Source organism: Accipiter gentilis, chromosome 17 (assembly GCF_929443795.1).
Source record: "Accipiter gentilis chromosome 17, bAccGen1.1, whole genome shotgun sequence".
NCBI lineage: Eukaryota > Metazoa > Chordata > Aves > Accipitriformes > Accipitridae > Astur > Astur gentilis.
Window position 1 is genome coordinate 27,808,093 of NC_064896.1, and position 21,358 is coordinate 27,829,450.

General features: G+C 39.9%; 1 protein-coding gene across 1 annotated transcript; it reads right to left on the reverse strand.

Moving 5' to 3' along the window:
- Nucleotides 1–1,406: 1,406 nt before the first annotated feature.
- Nucleotides 1,407–21,295, reverse strand: FBXO3 (F-box protein 3). Its single transcript, XM_049819751.1, has 11 exons — nt 21,130–21,295; nt 17,656–17,745; nt 14,198–14,361; nt 12,254–12,368; nt 9,360–9,564; nt 7,681–7,726; nt 5,317–5,401; nt 4,337–4,459; nt 3,770–3,885; nt 3,183–3,373; nt 1,407–2,076 (listed from the first exon to the last, which is right to left on the reverse strand). Exons 1-11 carry the CDS (start codon nt 21,234–21,236, stop codon nt 1,951–1,953), a joined length of 1,368 nt encoding a protein of 455 aa, XP_049675708.1. The 5' UTR covers nt 21,237–21,295; the 3' UTR covers nt 1,407–1,950.
- Nucleotides 21,296–21,358: the final 63 nt, after the last annotated feature.

Consider the following 21,358-nt stretch of genomic DNA (forward strand, 5'->3'; position numbering starts at 1 on the left):
CATTCCCCCTACCCGCTTACCTTCTCGCTTTGTACACGCACCGTTCACAGGAGTCCTCTGCCCGCCGGTTGTGCCTGGATCAGAGGCCTCAAACCCTCACATCGCGGTGCTCAGCAGCTGACACAACAGCGTTGTCCTACACCTTGGCTTCTTCTACAGTAAGCAATGATCATAGTTCCTCTTTAAAAACCCAGGAGAACCACTCCCCCAGAAGAGGAAAAGCACCGAGAGTCAGGAGTGTTCCTGTGGAGCTTTATGACCTTCAGCCGGTATCACTTAACTAGAACATACAGATCCTGGTAAAGCACCGAGCAAGCCTCCTAGCACGAGTTATAAGTCCTTAAAAAACACACAAGACTTAAAGCACTGGAGTAAGTTCTAGTTCCACTAAATCCTTTTTTCACCGATCCTTTTAACAGATGATGAAATTTTGGTGAAGAAAAAGCTTTATGCCACAAACATCACGTTTTCCCCTCACAGTTAATACTGAGGAATCCTCAGAACGGAAACATTTTTAAACCACTCCAGCAAATCACACTGCTGTTCAGACTTCTGTGAGGGACAACACAATTTTTTTTGCTTCTCTAGATGTTTCACCTGAACGACTGTTGGAGGGATCGTACTCAATATTTGGTTTTCTACCTTGTACCACTGTGGAAGATCCAAATGCTACGTGGCACTAGAAAAAGGTGAGCACATGGAGAATCTAATACTATGCCTTGTAAAAAAAACAGGCTTTCTGTATGAGCAGTCACTAGTCAATAATGGAAACATTCAGTTGGAACCACAATATACTGCTGTTCCTCACAGGAGCTACTAATTCTGGATGTCAAAAAAAGGAACCGACTACAGCGATGCTATTCACACAATTATTGCTCAAGTCTTGGCAAGAAGAGTCCCATGTAGCACTTTGGAGCAAAGGAGGCAGTTGTTTATTAATGACAATGGAAACAAAATAAAAGTGATAAAGCAAACAGATACCTCTTTAAATATAAAGTTTCTAGTCATCTGGTGTTCTGTCAGGGTCGTCCCCCCCCAACCCCCCCGCCTTTTTTTTCTTTTCTTTCTTTTTTTTTTTATTGAGGCATAGTTACAAAAATCCATAGAGGATTTAGGGAAACATGATACTTCAACATAAATTTGTCACCTATGACAAAGTCTGAACAGCAAACATCATATAAAGAAAAAACTCAAAATGTATTTACAAATTCATACTTCGTAGTCATTGAGAAATTTCTTGGTTACCGAGTGGCAGATTACGCATGTACACTACATTCCAAAAGGCATTATCCAATCAGAGTCACTTAGCATAAAATTAAGCCGAAAGACAGATTGTCTAAAAATAAGGCCAGTTTCATTCCTAATTTATGCATGTGATGACCAGAATTTTCTGGTACTTCTATGTTAATAAACAAAACAAAAAAAAAAGAGCATAAGAGCACCTGATCTCACCCAAATGGCATCCACAGACCAAACTGCAAGTTTCATTCTTAGCAGGAGTTATCAAGAGTAGAAACTCATGAGAAAGGACAACAGTATACACCTTTTATGCCATCTTATCTATTGCTAATTTTAAATGCTCGTATAAAAACAAATCCCCACACCATATTTGCAATATGATCATAAATAGGCAATAGTTTAAAAATGTAAGATACGACTACCTCAAACTAACAAGCTGTTCCGCACTTTGGAAAAAAGTGAACAAAGCCCAAACACCTTTCTCTTCCTCTCCCTCCCTCCCCCCCGGCACCCCCAGCCCCCTCCCCACTTCCAAACCTGGAAAAAAAAAAGTTATACTCTGATGAATATTAGAACTGGCACCAACATTCATGCTAGTTGCCCTGATGTGCAACAGAAAGTTCATTTACAAGAGTCAGAAATATTCTTATGCACTAGCCCCAAAGAGTTCAGCTTCTGAAAACAGTTTATTTTGTTTTGAAGAAAATCCCATCAGGTATGACGCGGGCAGCGTCCAGAAGGTGCAGGAATGTCCAACACTCTACGTCGATCTTCGTACTCATCAGTGTCTGTGGAATCTTCGTCTTCATCCACTGCATATTCATTATGATTTGTTTCCTAATACAAAACACATCCATATTTAATTAAAATCTTCTGTTGCAGTTATAAGCAAGCACTAACAATTACCTAGAAAAATCTCAAGTCTGTATTACCACATCAATTAGCTGAAACAGGCATTGTATTCTATGTCCTAAAATCAGCTCCTTACAATGACGAAGTTTAATGTGCAATAGAGATCATCTTGCCAAACTACTTGACCTTTAACTCGGTAAATATTCATTAACCTTCATTATTTCATATGTACCACTACGTAGAGCCACAATTCAGTATCTTAGCTGTACCAATTTTCTTGGTTATGATGTCTTTTATTAAAAGCAGTTGAAAAACAAAGGGTCATTACTACCTTTAAAATCAGAGGTAGAGCAAAAGAGACAAGCAAATTATTTTTACAGTCAAGTGAATGGAAGGAGGTTACAACTCCCATAAATGTGAGCAGGAGTTAAGAGATGCCATTTTCTGTTAAAAGCATGACATCTGCTGGCACTTACTATTAGAGCTACTGCTAACGAGAGCATCTCAAATCCCTGGGAAAACATGAGAAAGTTTACAAGTAGATGTCTACCCCCAGGGAAAGACTCAGTGCTTGCACAAAAACTTCCAAGTTCTATCTGAATTAGTCACTAAATAAGGGCTATGCTAGTCATAAAATAAATAAAGCATTCTTCTCGAAATGTGCCAAAGGGATAAATTATATAGTTAACCTGCAATCTCCAAACTAAAACTACATTATAATTAACAGCAAGCTAAATATCTTACTGATTTGCAAAGTCATTAAGTGACTTATGAAATGCACTTTCAGTGAAAACTAATGAACATCGTACGGACCGCTATCATTTTTAAGTTGCCATTAACTGAAACTTTTTGTGTTGAAGAACGTAGATACGCTATTATAGCTAAAACAGACAAGTGTGGGGTGGGTTTTTTTGAGAAATGGTTCTGATAAAAAAGTGATTTTCAAGAAAAGAATGAAAACTGAAAAATGATGTGACATTGACGTTTTAACACAGTTACACTGTCCTATTAAAATTAATCCAAGCGTTCTTGGAAAACAGGAGGATGGGGGGAAAAAAGTCTAGCGTAAGCACAGCTACATCTCTGCTTACCATTCGTGCTGTAGACACCTTGAATGTTGGACACACCATATGAAATCTGGGAATTGTGACGTTAAAGAATTTGTCCTTGTAGTAGAGGCAGTGGAAGGTGTAATACCCCTCCATATATCCAGATGTTGTGGAAAACGTAGTACAGCTGGTATATTCATAGACTCTCCCTGGACTGATAATTGGAAACTCCCCTGTTGGCAAGACATTAGATCACAATAGTAAGGACTGAGGTAGAACTACAGTTGAGCAGTTTGCTAAAGCACTTGCACTCCACAACATATTCAGGCAGATGATTTTGTATTCCAGTGGATGCATAAATGATTCTCAGCAATTACCGATGCTAAAAAATTGTCTGAAGAGCGGTTAACTATCAGGATGTTCAGACATCCCTTGTGAAACAACCTTAAAGACAAAACAGCTGGATACACATCCCTTTCTTTCAAGCAACAAAATGATTTTCATACAAACGATACAACTACTACCCTCCGTCACCACGATAAACAGCTAGTAAGGTAACTTTTGTAACATGTACGTTAAATACAGAAACTCTCTCTCTGTTGGGTTTGTAAAAGCAATCTTTTACTTACCAACTACTCCAGGACCCTGAACTTCTTCTACATCACCTTTGGCATTTGTTATTCTCCAGTATCGACTGTCCAGCTGACAAGCCTTCTCAGGAAGAGCATCTTTGGACATTTCAATTCTAGAAGCCAAACAGCATACTTAATCGTTATGTAACTACTTTCATACATTTTAAGAAATACTTTAGTATCCTTGGGATCTCTCTCCAAGTAGACTGGGCAAAAAACCCCTAACCTCTAAGGTAAAAAATACTGAATCAGCTGTTGGGATTCACGCCCATGCCTTTGCTTCACTATCTATCATTATTTACCCCTTTCTAAATCACAAGAGCTACTTGTAACTTCTTTTCCCCACCCATCACTTACTTTACCAATTACCAACTTGACTGGTACTTTGCGACCCTGACCAGGTAATGATTTAGTATTTTTTTTTAATAAGTACAGCATGTTGTACACATCCTATTCATTTTAGAGCATTTTTGAATGCTGTGCATAAGTTCGCAACAACTGATGCTTTGAACGTTACATAGCTCTCTCCTGTGTTATACAAGTTAATTCAGTTGTTATTTTTACCTGATTCTGTAAGTGAAGAAATAATGCGGTGGATGTACAGAACTGAGTTCAGGTAGAAAAGACGTGGACACAGAAACAGTAATATCTCCTGTGGTAGCAACACATTCTTTATCATGCACATACCTACAGAAAGGAAAACATCAACGCTGCAAATAGCTCTGTACACTCAAAACAGAAAACTAAACACGTAAAGTGATTAGTTAATTACTAATAAGAGCACTGTGGTGCTAGATTAAAAGTAACTTCTTAACTTCTCATTTGGCAGTTAAATAAAGGATGCATGTATGCAGTGTCTTCATGATGTATACTTTCCCATCACCAAAATTCATATAGCTGTGGATCTCTTCGTACCTCCGTTAATGCTTGTATTAAGCTAAGCGTATAATTTCATCTGAAGTCAATGAAAACACACTTGTTTAATAAGGATGTGTCATTATGCTATTTAAAAAACAAAACCTAGAAACTTCTACGGCAAATTAATTTACAGATCAGGAACTTGGTTCTATAGCATCTGAGTTTCACAGAATTAAGGCTTTTGCTTATATTTAGAAGAAATTTAAAGTGCATGAAGATTCAAACACCAGAACAAGTCTTGTTTATTTACATATTCAACAGTGTTATTTTAGAGACCAGCTTGCTGAAACAATTGCTTTTTCAATAACTCAGAACAGTCCTGCAGCAGCAGCACACTCACGGCAAGCAGAATAAATATTATGCTGTTAGCTAAACTTTAGATCTGTTTTGACACAAATTCTGGTTCTGTTAATGCAAAGTTACAAACTCTGAAGCTTCTGGTATAGAAAAAGAAGTTTCTTTATGCATTCTGTTTTACAGCTTTATCTTCAATAACTTTCACATGCTTTCTCGTCTTTCCACCATCAGCTTTTGTATCAGATACCCATAACTACTTGGAAAGAGGTCAGCATTCTAGCAGAAGCATCAAAACCTTGCAATGAGGTTATAAAGCCCAGTCACGGTACCTGAAAATCTGGTCTCTGATGATAGGATAACCACCGGTTACGACTTTGTTTACATAGGATGTAAACCATTCCAAGTAAGATGTACCTAGATGCCAAAGAAAAGTATTCATAAGGACAGGTAAATTTACCACTAAGCACATTACAATAAATACTTCAAGGAAACAGTTTAAAGCTTTGAATATATTTAAAATAAACTCTCGGGCTTGCTTAGATGAGTCACTCAATATTCCAGTCCATTCTACCAACAAAGATCATTTGGAGAAACCAAGCAAGAACTAAGAGTTAAGGGTGCATACTCCAGAAATAACACAGCAAACAAAGGATCTCTTAGCTAAGTATTTCACATTATAGTCATGGTCTTCAAATGCTGGTGTCTCTCATCATCCGGTTTCCTTCTCATGACTGTTCAGCTGTGACTAGAAAAGACGACAAATATAGTGGCCTATACTACTTGTATAGCTATTCCCAGCTGTTCTACCCATGCGAGGCATGCAAGCCTGCTGGTGGATTTATAGACTTCGTTTTGATATCCAGGTTTCTGTATGAATACGGTTTCTAAGAAACATGCTAGCAAGTTGCAGAATTTCCCTCTCCTTAAAAACAGGGATAAACCATAGATATATTCCGCACTCCTGCTAGCAACCCAGAAGACTAAGACTGTATGTCGTTCTGAAGAACCTGGGATTTTCAGACATTTACAGCCATTGTCTGAGAACAGCTTTTCATACACCTACACCCATTCTTCAGGAACACCTTGATTTCTAATTAGACAGTCAAGCTGTCACATTTAACTCTCAAAGAAGAGAGTTTCATACAAGACATATTGGCTCTCCGTAAATGAATTACTCAGCCATAAATCTTCCAAGCATTGCAATACAGAGTTCAATAGAAAACTACAGAGTTCTTCAACTGTTTGTCAATATTACTGATACAAAACTGGATTTAAGCTAAAATACTAAGAAATCATTATCCTCACCTTCACTGACGTGTTATCAAATACTACCACTCCTGTTAGATTAAGTGTACTTACCACTTCTTCCTTTGAGCAAGAGCTATGTGTACTGTCCTTTGATCTTTTGGAAGTCTATGGAACTCCAAGTTTATTATCCTCCTTTCTACCACTAATCCACGAAATGCAAACCTCGTATAAAAGTAACTCTGAATGGAGAAAGTGGACCAATTTACCCTGTCACCTTCAAAACGACAAGATAAATGCTGTATATGAAACTTCCCCTCCACCCTGCAATAAGCCAAGATTAACCCTCTCAGCCAAGCGGAATAAATTTAAATATGATGTCAGATCACCTCACCATTAACTCAAATCCATAAAAGCAGCAACCGTCAGCAGCAATACCAATTCACCATAGAGTAGCTTTAAAGTATTACATATTCCTCAGGTGGAGAGAAGCAAGTAACCAAACTCTTGAGCTTCTGTTATATCTTTCCTACGATGGTTCTAAAGCATACAATGCATTCTGCAATAAGACCTTTGTAAAACAGATGACAGGTTGACTACTTCATATTGAAAGCAGTTCATACAATCAATCAGTACATAGAAAGGTTTCCTAAAATTAGCGTGGCTAAGAGTTCGACTACCTCCAACCCAAACCAGCAATGGTATAGCACTGTCTACTGGGGTTTCTCAATGTAATATTAATACATAAATCCTAAGAAATGCACAAGGCTAAATTTCAGTACTAATTGTGGTGCCATTTATTACATATCTGCTTTCCCACTGAGTGAGAGGAATTAATTTAGACATAGCCAGAATTACCAGATTCCAGTGGATTAACAAAAAGAAATAACCAAGACACTATTCCAGTCAATGTACATCAGGCAGATGATCATGACAGATTGCTACATAACCAAACAACAGTTACGCAGTTTTCCCCTTCCCTCCTTTATCCTTTGAACAGAGAAATCAGGCAAATCAAAAATCCAGAAAGGTATTCTTCTGCAGCTATCTTTATAGTTAATTAGATTTCATTAAGGGACGCAAAATATTTTCAACTTCTACCATGGCTGCGAAAACTACTGAGAAAAAAAAAAAATCTTTCTGTCCACTTGGGTGTTGTATTTAATAACTGCTTACATCACCCCCATGATGGCTAACTTAAAGGTTTTGCTCATTGTTAGACATGTTAGTACACTGAATGATTTGTATACAAGACACACAGAAGGACAAGCTTTAATAGCGAAAACTTGCATCTCATTTCAAGTAACCACTGATGTTTTAAAGTAGGTTAGAATCTTACAAGTAGCACAGAGAATTTAGAATGCTTGCTTTGTTCAAGTCATACTGACGTGCGTTTTCTAAACAGCGCACTTAAAACATTTTGCAGAGTATTTTATCTAAAGCGTTACCTGTAATGAACATATCAATAGCAGATGGATTGCGAGCCATTTGGTCCTAAAAGGGAAAGAAGTTTATGGATGTATTAGGAGAGCATAGACTTTCAAGGTTAAACTTCAACACCTGAAATACAACATAAGGAACACTTTCCCTGTATTCTCTAAACTTAAAATCTGGCTGCTTAATACATCATTATACTCCCAGTCAGATATTCAAACATATAAAAAGCACATGCCTATCCCCATGAGTCCTCACATGATCACTGAATATACAGCATGAACATTCACTAAGGATCATGCATATAAAATCAGATTTAATGCATCATTCAAGAAACAAGGCCCCCCCAAAATATTGCCTTAGGACAGAAGCACAGGACAGCTGAGGTCGGAAGAGAGCTCTGGAGATGATCAGTCTAATCCCTCTGCTTGAGGGAGGGTTAGCTAGAACACATTGCCCAGGATCACATCGGTTGGGTTTTTGAATGTCTCCAAAAACAGAGACTACACGACCTCTCCAGGTAACCTGTTCCAGTGTTCAACCTCACTCACAGTAAAAACATTTTTGTGTACGTCTAGATCAAGTTTCCTGTGTTTCAACTTGTGCCCACTGCTGCTGCTTCTGTCATTGGGCAGGCATCACTGAGAAGAGTCTAGCCCTGACTCTTTATGCCCTGCTACCAGGTATTTATAAACATTGAGAAGATTCCCCTGAGCCTTCTCCAGGCTAAACAATCCCAGCTCCCGTACTACCATATTCTCCCCTGAAAAAAGCAGGGCTGTCCACAGATGAGCAAAAATATAAGTGTGTGAGTAACCTTCCAAGTTCCCAAGCATTATCCAGAAGGTTTAAATACTCAGCATAATACAAAGGGGGATCTTAACATCCTTCAAGTGATCCATTATCAAGGCATCCCCTAGAAATCTCATTGCTACATGCTTTGAAAACAAACAGTCAGGAACTCCACAGCAGGATGAAGAGCCACACATCCCCCCCCCCCCCCCCCCCCCCCCCCCCCCCGGCAAGAAGCACCCTTTACTCGCCCTGCCTTTTGGGGGCAGGTAAGGAAGTCATCAGGGCACAGGGCACAGGTAAGGAGAGAGAGGGCTAAAATCCTGTTAGGTATAATATCCTTAAGCTTCACTAGCAACAATATGCCTATCCTAAAATACTACAGCTATAGGAATTATGAAAAATACTCAAATAATTACGTTCTACAAAGGAGGTGTTCAAGAGCAATTTGTTCTTTCACTGGAGAGTAAGTTTTGCTTACAAACCAGGGGGTATCATTTATTACAGTAAGTTTACATTTAGCGTATCTGGGGGAGGAGATATATACAGATGCTGATCTTCCATAATAGAGAAGCTTTTCTTCCTTACAGAAAGAGGGACAAGAGTATATACCTGCCATAGTTTGAACAAATTAATACCTTCCAATAAGGATGAATGTTGTCTGCCATCATGAACCTACAGCCATTAACAACTTCATGTAAATTTCTTTCCCTTACTAACCATTCCACTTAGGGGCTTTGATGAAAACCAGATGGCAACTGAGGGGCAAGTAACGAACTAATATGATCTCTTAGTATTCACTTTCTGCTATGTAAAATATTTCAGGTATCTGATAACATGCAAAGGGACACCATCAATCATTAGAAAAGTACATTTGCAAGTATAAATGTATATTCCTTACTGGACATTGATAGAAGATCTCATATTTATTTCGTCCCTCCACACTCTCCAGGGCCATGTATTGACTCAGGCCAGTATGAATGCAAAAAGTAAGAGGAAGGCATTGCTTCAGACCTAGCCTCTGCTGAAAACCTCCAGCCGCTGTGTCGATATCCAACAAGTCTTCAGAGCGGTAGTGGTTCGACAGTGCCATGCTTCCCATCAAACTTAACAGACAACAACAAAAAAAGGAAAGATAAACAGAAGATACCACTCACAAGGCAAAGATAGCTTTAAATCTTTTCTAAGCATAGATTCTATCAATGCTGTAGATGCGTACTAGACTTAGATGAAGTCCAAGCCCAGGTACTGAAGTAGGTTATTAGTTTGCAACATCAACCTTCACAAACGGAGCCTAGATGGCTCTAAGATAAACACCTCTTTGTATGTTTTGTGCATCCAAAAGCACCATTTTAAACTGTGTTGGTGATTCCCATCGTGTCTGCAACTACTTCAAAGAAGCCGTCCACAGCTGATGCAGCTTCCTCTACTAGCATAATATAACAATAACCAGTGCTGACGCAGCTTCCTACAGTAGCATAATATAACAATAACCAGTGCTCTGTATCTCAAGTTTTGTGCAAGTTCATTTCAATACTATCAAAGCATCCATGATTTTTCAATTGGAATACCAAGCTGCTATAGTAATAGTCATTGATTAAAACTCCAGTGAACAAGGAGTGATGCTTTGGAAAAAAGGTTGAGAAGTAAACAAGGAAAATAACTGTTGAGTCAGAGAAATTATAATCTCAGTATAAAAACTAAGGCATACAGACACAAGTAAACAGACATACAGGGAAAGAACGAGACAATATGCATCAGCGTGACATGGCAAGACCATCAACTGTCTAATTTTTTCCTCTAGCTTTTTGTATGCATCACAGCAAAGGATGGGATTTTTTAATTTGGTTTTGACAATAAGGAAGTGACGTTGAAGACAGTAAAAGGAGACTCTCTATACATAAGAATATATATATATTTGGGAAAAAGTAGTACTAATCTGAAATACGTAACAGATTAGGAACAGAGGTGAGCATCGGAAGCTAAAGTTAATGTTGATATGAATGTTGGGCTAGGTAAGAGCTAGGCTGAAAGTAAAAAAAAAAAAAAAAAAGAACAAGCAACCTACACTCAATGTAATAAAGGGGCAAACAATGGAAGAATGATAAAAAGGGGTAACACGATCAAATTAATCAACTACAAGGGCACACACTACAGCAGTGCGCTTCACAATAAGAGGAGTACACAAACCTGTAATGTGCACTTCCCCACCCATACTCCCTTCTAATTTGCCTTTCAGTGATGTTCTCAGATGTAAACTCTTGCAGATGCTAAGCTTTTACTGGTGTTATGAAAGCAGTGACTCAGGTGCAAGCTGCCACATGTCAGCATGATATAAGCTGCTCCCATCTTGGGCAACAAGTTCCATTCCTCTCTTTCCTTACATAGTCTTGCCTGGAATTAGCATGTCCTACAGTTTAAAAAGCAATGCTAACATCCAAACACAGAAACCTGAAACTCAAACAATGACAGCTCGTCCCAAATCTCCTCCATTTCTGATCTAACATGCCAACAACTTGCTGCACTGACTTCCACTAACCTACACCTGATCTTCCCAGTATTCATCTCCTACAAGAAAGCAAGTGTACCCCCAACAGTAAGACCGCACCTTCCACTTGCGGTGTGGCAGCCTTTCTTGCTGCAGGGTCCCACATGTCAGACCTAACTCGTCACCCAGTCAAGTGCTCCAACAACAACGTTTGTCGGCCTGTGTGTAAGACTCAGGCCTTCGCTTTGAGGGCACAGCAATGGACCACAGCCCACTGGCAGTTTTTCAAGCTGAAAGGCATGCCCAAAGGCATATGTCCGCTCCTGCAGCCCTTCCACAGGCACATCTTCACAGTAGAGGCTTCATGGGAGTGAAAAAGTAGTAGGAAGAGCAGGAAGCACACAAGCGTCAGAGCTCCATTTGAAGTCTACAGAACTAGGGCACTCTAAAAACCCTCTCTCCTGGAAAAGAAACAGAACTAGAATTCATCCTTATGGTTGCATAAAACTGTTTCCCATATCCCTTCTGCACATACAACGCTAGAAGTGGAAAAAGCTGCACCTTCTTTACTAGTGAAGGTTTTGGTAGAGCAACATGAATGCATTGCCCCCTACAGACACTGCAATGATTTGCCATAGCTTTCCATCTTTTGCTAATGTTTGCAGCACTTCATCAAGTGCCGACGTGCTCACTTCTTCTATAGCTGGGAGATAGGAAACTATGTTTGGTCATTTGCCTTCTAACCTTAATGTAAAAGGAGTTCTGAATTGCTGAAACTGCATAAAATTGTAAAATCTGCTACTGAGAAAACTTAGTTTGCAGAACTGACATTTTGATTCTATTTAAAATGACTACCTGGTTTGAAAGTTATTCCCTAACCATTTTAAAGAAAAAAGTTATTAAATAATGATACCTGAAGAGTGCAAGAGGCTAATTTACTTATGTAATACAAAGCAAAACTTCAGTGGAGCAACTTGCAGTGGTATGATTAAAAGCCTAACAGTTGGAAGTTTTAGTTATCACCAAAAAAAAAAAAGGGGGTGGGGGGGTGGGGGGGTTCTCGCTAGGAAAAAGGACTGAAGTGTAAGAGTAATTTGAGCAATTAGAAATCTACACTGTGTTTTCAATTACTTCTGAGACTAGAAGATAGCCAATTCTAGAAGTGTCACTTCAAGCAGTCACTCAGCTACAATATATTTAAATGCTTATTTTATCCTGTTCAGCAGACATTTTATCTTTTTAATATATAAACTATCCAAGAAATACAAAAGAAATTAGTAACTTGATATGTAGTTTTTGCTCCTTACCCAGGAACAACTAGCTTCTGTCCATTATGAATACGAAATGAACATCGATAGTCATCAGGGAGTTTACAACCTATTTGCGCTTCCACCGCATCTAGATCTTCCTCCCGCACGCTCTCTGTGTACAAAAAGAAACAGAGTATTAAGTGGCAGTTTCGGAGGGGGAAACAAGAACTGCTGCTCCTACCAAAGTCTCGAATTTAATGCTGCTTCACTACTCTGCCCCCAAGTGCCCAGTATGCTGTTCCTGACAAAGGTGAATTAATATGAGAGTTTGTGTTAAGACCTCTCCTTTAAAACTTTATTTCACATCATTTCATCAGAGTTGCGTGGCTAGAAATAAGGCAAAAACTAGCTGCATTCTAGACATAACAGCATGTCTTCAACTGCCAAAGACAATTTTAAGTAACCCCAGCAACCTTAGCATTATGGATTTTTTTTTTTAATGTTATCACAAAAGGAATACATATTTCAAAGTATTTTGCCACTTATAATTCAGAGAAAGTGAACTAACAGACATACAAAAGCAAGATGCATTCAGTTCAACTTTGGGACGCAGCTGTCTACTAGCATGGTCTGAAGAATCTTCCACTGATTAAATTCATGCTAGTGGTCAGAATCACTAAAAATCAAGCATTTAAAACACAAAGCATGGAATTTCTAAGTGCCTTGATCAAATGTACACGGACTCAAGTCAATATTTGGTGACTTTATTGTGTGCTAGGTGGCACAGAATGAATACTATGCAAATGTGAAAGGAAGCCGATTACATTAAATGATTACTTAATACGGCACCAATCTCCATCCAATGAAATCTCAACAGGCCTGACTTAAGCAGAAAGTATTTTATAAAGTGCAGTGAACCTGTTCCCCACAATATTGTCATTAGCTGACAGAGTTTCAGTTAAAACTTTTATGCAATACTGATTTTACTCTTTCATCATTCTAAGGGTTACTTCTTTCAGTTTCCAGTCCAATCAGTAACAATGTTGGCTGCAGCCACCATTCACCTGGAATTTGAAGCAATAAATAGGTTCTAACAGGGGGATTTTGTATCATCATCAACAGAAGGGAGTGGGGAATAACTACCCTTAGACCTCCACACATGCTTCAGGGGGTTTCCACACCCTCACTTCTAGCAAAGATCAACTGAGTGGCCTTTGTGCTCTGTTCCAATCAAGGCTTCTTGGGTGATTTTTTTTTTTAACCCCTTTTCATATTCATGATCCATTTCATTTATATGGCATAATTTAACAATTCATTGAAACAAGATCCTGTATAAATGGTATTAAAAAGGTGTAAGTTATGAAAGAACTTAATTTGAAAACAGAATCCTGGGGGGTGGGGGGGAATAAAAATTGTTGTTCAGCCAATAATTTACCCTTATTAGAGGAACACAGTAAGACCTACAGAAGGAAAAAAAAAAACCAACCCAAACCAAAAAACTTCCTTTTTGATTGGCTTTAGTTTAAAATGCCTGCTTTCATGTGAAAGTGTTTTAATTAGGTCTTAAGAAAATCTCACAAATAAAATCACATCAACAGGTCCCAGGTCCTTGAAGTAATGGGATTATTAAACTAAAAAATAATAATAAAAAACCAAACAAACCAGTCATAGCAACCAAAGACAAAAGCAGTAGAAGTGTATTCATTTCCTGATTATCCAGAGATAAAGAAGATAGACTGGTCACTAGAGAAGAACAAAAAAAAAAAATCTTGATTCCTTCTCTGAAAAGAAATCTTCAGAGAATCTATGGATCACTAGTAATTAGGCAAGGACTAATATTTGTGGTCCAATTTACTTATTTACTGGAGGGGAAGGGAAAGCACATCTACTTGACTTTCAGGGCTCCAGTAACTGAGGCACACACCTAGGATGAAACTTAATTAACAGATAATGTCACATCAGCCAACCTACTAAAGAAAGCAGGTATTACATCATACCTACCTTTCAAAGAACCAATCATCCGAGGACACCGCTGTCCTAAGTACTTCTCTAGGTCATCCCAGGCTTTTTTCAATGTAGCATAGTATCGGATATATCTTCCTAGGTCAGAGTAGGTACTGATGAAGATGGCTTTCCAGCTCTGATTTCGTTGACTTTTTTCCTCTCTAAGTGGACATGAAGAAAATAAGTTCAAATACCAGCCCAAAAAGCTTGACTTCTAAACCCAAGAAGTTAATATTTGCTATTTGGCAGAAACAGCATGCATAATATTAAGCCAGGAACACTTTGAGCCACATGAAGCTACACAAACTCAATTAATTCTGACATCTATTCAACAGCTACTTGGAAAAGAATTAGGAAACATTTGGAGTACTTGGTATCAGGGGAAAATTTAGGAACAGTATTCCTTTAAACAGATTGCTGCCTATTATTATATCTTAGAACTGGTGAATAGGTAATTCACATCACATTTCACACATACACAGAGAAGGCCTTTAAAAAAAATTTAAAAAAAAAATCACATTTTTTGATCTGCCGCCTTAGTCACTCCTTTATTTACTCAATAAGAAGGATTAAGGAGCAAACTAGAGAGTTAAATGAGAACTCTGTGCAATGATCTGGAAAGTCAGTTTCTTAAGGAATTACTGCATATTCAGCTCTCCTCACAGGCACAACAGCAGGCTATGTGAAGAGAGGCTGCCAAAAAAGTGCTGACTAACATCTGACAAAAGATGCCTGACTCCAAATTGTAGCAGCCCTTGCATCTTTGTGTTAGGATATATTCCAACTCCTCAAACTCCAGCCAGCATGCTGAATCTAAAAGATTTAGTACAGCCTCATACAACTAAATAAAAGTGTAACAATTGAGAAGTCATCACATCACCTTTAAGATCATCTTTAGCTCTAAAAAGGAGAGAAGAACCTTACTTCTTGAAGAAGAATGGGGGGGGGAAGGGGAAGTAGATTAAGTTTAATCTGGGAAATTAGATAAACTAATGTGAAACCAAAGAGGTTAAAAGCAAAAAACCCCAAAGTGAATTACATCTCAGCAGCTGACAGAAGTTTCAGCATATTTTCACCCTCCAAACGTTATTTGTAGAAATCACCCACAGCCTTCGTTACTCAAGTTTTTCTTGGCAATAGAGAAGCCAGCATCTGAGAGGCCAACCCCAGAGCCAGTTCTCCTTAGCAAAGCCCTATAACCCCCTCATCTTTACCCGTATGCACAACAACTTCCTCTTCTAAAGCATCAGGTACTCAGTTTGAACTTCCCACTTCCTTACCTCCTTTCCCCACCTCCCACCAGATTTTCCTTTCTAGTTTGGATTCTACTAGGACTATCGCTTAGGATTTTTAGATTCTTTTGCAGAGAATCTCAAGGCAAAATTTTAGAAGTTGTGTTGTATCTTCATAAACTGCATATAATTAGAACATGCACGGTATGTTTATCTTGGTGGATTTAACTTTGCTTGCTGTTAATTTTTAATACAGTCTGTATGATACAATATAGATTACAAACTACAAGCTTGGAAATGTTTTCCTAAATTACCTTCTCCACCCACTTATGCATATATATTAACTCCTTATCACTAGCTGTTCTGCCACCTTAGGCTACTTGTGTAATACAAGGAGCACCTGCATAACCTGAATAATGGAAAAATATATGGATCTGATCATTAAAGTCATAAGTAGTCAATACTCCTACAATATAAAAATATATTGTCTAGAAAACAGGACACAAAGAGGGGATAAAAAATAACAAAACTGGTTGCTAACTCACTTCAGTCAACTCCACAAGCTTTCTCAGCTCTTGAGAAAAAAATGCTTCTTCAGCAAAGATGTGGAATGTTACCTTTATAGTTAGCTTCCACTTAATAGACGTCCTGAGTTCAATGCAAGCAAGTGAACAGAAAATGAGCTTTTTAAAAAACCACAACACCTCAAGAACCATGTATGTAAAATTTTCTATGCAGCCCAATGTGACTTTCCTGGGAAAATGATGGAGAAAATCCTCCTGGAAAGCATTTCCAAACACAGGAAAGATAAGAAGGTGATCAGGAGCAGTCAGCATAGATTCACAAAGAGGAAATAATGCTTGACCAACCTGATAGCCTTCTACAATGAGGCGACTTGCTCGATGGGTGAGGGGAGAGCAGCGGATGTTGTTTACCTCAAATTTAGCGAAGCCTTCAAGACTGTCTCTCTGCTAATAACATCATAGAGAAGCTGACAAAGTATGGATTTGATAAGTAGATAGCGAGGTGGCCCGAAAATTGGCTGAACGACCAGGCTCAAAGGGTAATCAGTTGGAGGCAAGTCACTTGTGGTCTTCCCCTGGGCTCCACACTGGGGCCAATACTATTTAATACCTTCATTAATGACCTGGATGATGGGACAGTACACCCTCAGCAAGTCTGCAGATGCTACAAAACTGTGAGGAGTGGCTGATACAGCAGATGGTCATGCAGCCATTCAGAGAGACCTCAACAACCAGACAAGAATCTTCAATTCAACTAGGAGAAATGGGAAGTCCTGCACCTGGAGAGGAATAACCCCAGACACCAGTACACACTGGGGGCCGACCAGCTGAGAAGAACCTGGAGGTCTTGGTAGACACCAAGCTGACCATGAGCAAGCAACGCACCCTCGCAGCAAAAAAGGCCAACAGTATCCCAGGCTGCAATAGGAAGAGTGTTGCCAGCAGGTCAAGGGAGGTGTTCCTCCCTCCCTAGTCAGCACTGGTGAAGCCACATCTAGAGTACTGTGTCCGGTTCTAGGCTCCCCATTACAAGAAACATACGGGCATACTGGAACAAGTCCAGTGCAGGGCCTCAAAGATGATTATGGCACTGGAGCATCTTTCACATGAGGAGAGGCTGAGTGAGCTGGAGAAGGCTCAGGGGGGATCTTATCAATGCGTACATTACCTGATAGGAGGGAGTAAAGATGGAGCCAGACTCTTCTCAGCAGTGCCCGCTGATAGGACACTGGACACAGTCCTGAGCAAACTGCTCTAGGTGACCGACCCTGCATGAGCAGCGGAGTTGGACTAGAGGATCTCAAAAGGTCCCTTCCAACTTCAACTATTCTATGATTCTAGTCCTGGCTACCCTTGACACAACCATCCCTCATAATTACAGAACTTGGAATACTACTTTCCTATATAGAATATTTGGTGTCTGGTAAGGTCAAGTTGCAGCTTCTCCTTCAGCCTAGGCATTAACAGGGCACCTCTTCTCTACCCATCCATGAAACTTTTAAACATTTGTACATTCATGAAGCTTTTTTAGGAAATTAACATTTTTGATACCTCTAACCTTTCATTGATTTGAAGCTGATGAGAAGCTGGTGAATACCACTTCAATTTTAGAGTTACTAGAAGTAACGTGGACATAGAGACAGCACAATAACATAAGCCTCATCCTCATAGAAAAAAGGCTTAAAACAACCACACTTACTCTGAAATAAGCCAGTATTTCTTGCAGTGTCTCTTCCACAACGGATCATGGCTTGATAGCTGATTTAATCTTCGACTTAAATAGCAGCAACTATAAATATAAAGTCATTAAATTTGATTGCAAAGGAGTAGCAAAATAAACAGGGATAAATACTGACCAGTATATTACATGTTGCGTTCTCATGAAATAAATGCAGCATTTGAAAGTTAGTTAGCTGTGCTTTTTAGAGTTGTGCTTTCAATGGTTAAAAGTCTTCACTACAGCTGTGTAAGTCATGAACTACTTTTCTACACACTTCAAGAACTGTAAGCAATTAAGTAATTTTGTAAAGCAGGTCATCCTGCAGACTTACGCCACCGTAAACATTGCCTGAAAGATTTCGGAGTGACTCCACTCCAGCGGTAAGCATTCCAGTAGCACAGGCTAGTTATTACGATTTAAATTGCTTTCTTACCTGTATTGTCAGTCTCTACCCTAGCTTTTCCACTGTTTCCATACTACTGAAAGCTCAAACAGTAAGCTACAGAAACTATACAGTTTGAGTGTTACAAAGTTTCCACTTTAAGTTGTTGAAATAACAAACTTCATGACCAGAAACAGACACAGGAAAAATACAAAGGGTAACAAACCTGGAAAGAAGTACTGCAAGCTCGCTGTAATGAAGACCATATATAAGCTCTTGCCATCGCATTACAGGTAACATCGCTACTTGAGCAAGTTAAAAGAATCATACCTTGCACTATGCAGCGCTATTGCAAATACAGTATTAAAAAATCTGTAAGATATAGATCTAAAACTGTCCTCAGAAATCATTTAAATTGATCCTGGTTTGATGCAAGGAGATAGCAAAAACTAACCTATACTCCTGATGCCTGCTAACTTGCTCTTTAAAAAGCAGCGATGGAGGTGCCATCAAATACAGTCTGTTCCCATATTTACTTTTACAGTTATAAAGCTTTTCTGGAACGTACAACTGGTATCGACAGCGAGACATTTCAGTGTATTTACACAAATAAGAATGTGTGGCAAAGCATCAGCAACGTGCAGAGCAGTAATACAGGGAATGATTGTGTTATTCAAAGATTTGTAGAATTTAAAAGAAACAACTGCCTGATTTCAATCTAACCTGAAGACCAGACAATAAATCTTTTCTCTTTTGTGTTTGAGCTGAATTATCAGTTATGCTTTAAAGAAACTCCCCACAAGATACCACCAATTTAGATGTGGCAACATCACTTCCTCTGGTAGCTTGTTCTAACAGTTAATATGTGTGTTCTAATGGCTGTGATTAACATCTAAATACCCCAAATGAGGTTACCAAAGTTAAACCTCCAGTTACTGCTTTCCAGCTTCTCTTCAGTGCAGTTCAGAAATTGGCAAGTAAGAAAGACCACCAGTATAAATGGACATAGTTACATACTGAAATAAAGATGCCTCTCAAATTTGTCTTTGATAAGTAAAATCAGCTAGAGTCCAGGACTGGTGAAAACATCTTGCACTGAGACTACAGAATTATTCATATTTACCTTTCAATCCAATCTTTTTTTTTTTTTTACCCCCAGTATTATAAGCTGTTTAAACTAGAATTGTATTAGTATTTCAAAATCAACCTCAACAAAGTAAAGCGATTCTCCTGTATTCCCTGCCACCACCCTTCCCCTCTGCAACAACCCAAAGACATAAACACATTCACTTCAAACCTTGACATCTGGCTATGTAAGAACTTCATTCATGACATGGGTTTTTTTTGTTTGGGAGGTGTTGTTTGTGGTTTTGGGTTTTGGTTTTTTTTTTGGGGGGGGGGGGGGGGCAGGGCTGGTAACAGAAATATCCCAGAAGTCGCAACCCTTGCAGAAATCTATTATATTGGCATTTATCAATCAAGCCTGTAGTTTCTGGTAGGAAAGAAGTCACCACGGCATCACAGAAATACGTGGCTTCAAACATGATAAAGATGCAATTAAGGCCATTCTCATCAATTACATAAATACTTGGTGACCTGTCAGCTTTTCCATTTTAAGGGCCACCATCAGGTTAACCAACCTGTGGAATACTAGAGAGACTGTGATGTTTGCGATGGTCAGAGTATATGTATGTGTCACTAAAACAAATGTAAGCAACCTAGAGATTTCCTCAACTAACGCTTTGAGTACTACAACAGCCAATTATGCAAAACTGCCATTACTGACCTTAAAAATAGAAAGCCTACACAGTATTTCATTGTCCTTGCACAGCAAAATCCATTTCATTTTGGTAAATACATAACAAAAATCGGAGTGCCTTTACTACACCATTAGCAACTACCACTAAATCATCCATACTGGACTTGTAACAATTGTTATAACTTTTGCTGACATGTAATTTCTTTTTTTGTTGTTATCCTAATAGAATTCTCTGTGATGTCTTTAGCTTTCTTGACTAATATTTGCGGGGTGGGTGGGTGGGGAACAACACCACCACCAAACAAGCAAAAAACATTTTTGTCATCTTCTATTTTATTCATGCCTATTCCTCCCTCCTTCTTTCATTAAATGCTGTAACTTCAATCACTGCCGGTGCTTGTACTTCATTGGTAAGGTTTTAGCTGAAAACATACCCTTGTCTTCACTGTATGACGCATAACTCTTCAGCCACCTAGTAAAGCGTCCAAGAAGAGCTTGCAACTTTCATTCATGTTTTTCTGCCTGAAAAGTCATCCTATTTAATTTCGTTTGGTTTTCCTCAAACAACAGCTCATACAAATAACTGAATATATTTACTGCCAACGAGACCACCCTTTGTTTGCCCCATAGATAGACAACAGTTTCCGAGAATTATTGATTTCACAAATTCAGTTATTGGTTCGTCTCCAAATTGTAAATTAGCTACAAACAAAACCAAGGTCTAAAGGGGGAGAGAAAAACAGGGAACATTTCTTTTTCCTTAAAAAAAAAAAAAAAAAAAAGGCAAAAAAAAAACCCTGAAGAACGCCAGCGTTCCTGCAAGGGAGCGGTGCTTTAGGATCCGTCCTCCCCACACCAGCTCCTCCAGAACAAGCCAAACCCTTTCCCCACACCGTTGCCGGTAACAGCCCTTCCCCAACCCGCTTCCCCCCCCCACACACCCCCCCGTTTAGCTGACACCCCGACCCACACACCGAAAAGTTGTACGACCACCTCCCGCCGCGGCCGGCTGCCTCCTCCACAGCGCTTTCCCCTCACCGGGCTTCACCCGCCACCTCTTCCCGCTCACCCCAGCAGCCGGTCCCGACTCAGCCGGTAAACGCACGCCGGGCCCTCCCGGCTGGCCCCCCTCAGCCCCGCCGCCGCTGAGGTGAGGGGAGAAGCGGGGGGGGGGGGGGGGGGGCTTTGCCGCTCTCCCGCTCCTCCCCGCGGCCCGCCGCTGCCTCCCCCACCCCCCGCCGAGGCCGCTCTCGGCCCTCCCTTCCCCCAACGCTCCTCACGCGTGACCCGGGCAGAAACCCCGAACCCGTACCTCATCAAATCCCGGTAATCGAGGAAGCTAAGGATAAGCAACAACGGATCGGTCGGCAACAGCTCTAAGCTGAGGGTCGAAGCTTCCATATCCAGGGGCGCCGCCATCTTGCCAAGACGTCCCGCGGCTCCGCTGCCGGGGGCGGTGCCCGCCCCCTCGCGCCGCTCCGTTTGTCAGCCGGAGGCGGGGCGGGGAAGGAGCGGGAAGTTGGGGGGAGGGCGGGGGCGGG

Bases quoted from the DNA above. Each gene is read 5' to 3' on its own strand.
- FBXO3 (XM_049819751.1), bottom strand. From the start codon at position 21,236: ATGGCGGCGCCCCTGGATATGGAAGCTTCGACCCTCAGCTTAGAGCTG. The intron at 17,746-21,129 runs GTACGGGTTCGG...TTATATTTATAG, and splicing joins GATTACCGGGATTTGATGAG to TTGCTGCTATTTAAGTCGAA. The intron at 3,886-4,336 runs GTAAAAATAACA...TTTGGCTTCTAG, and splicing joins TTCTTCACTTACAGAATCAG to AATTGAAATGTCCAAAGATG.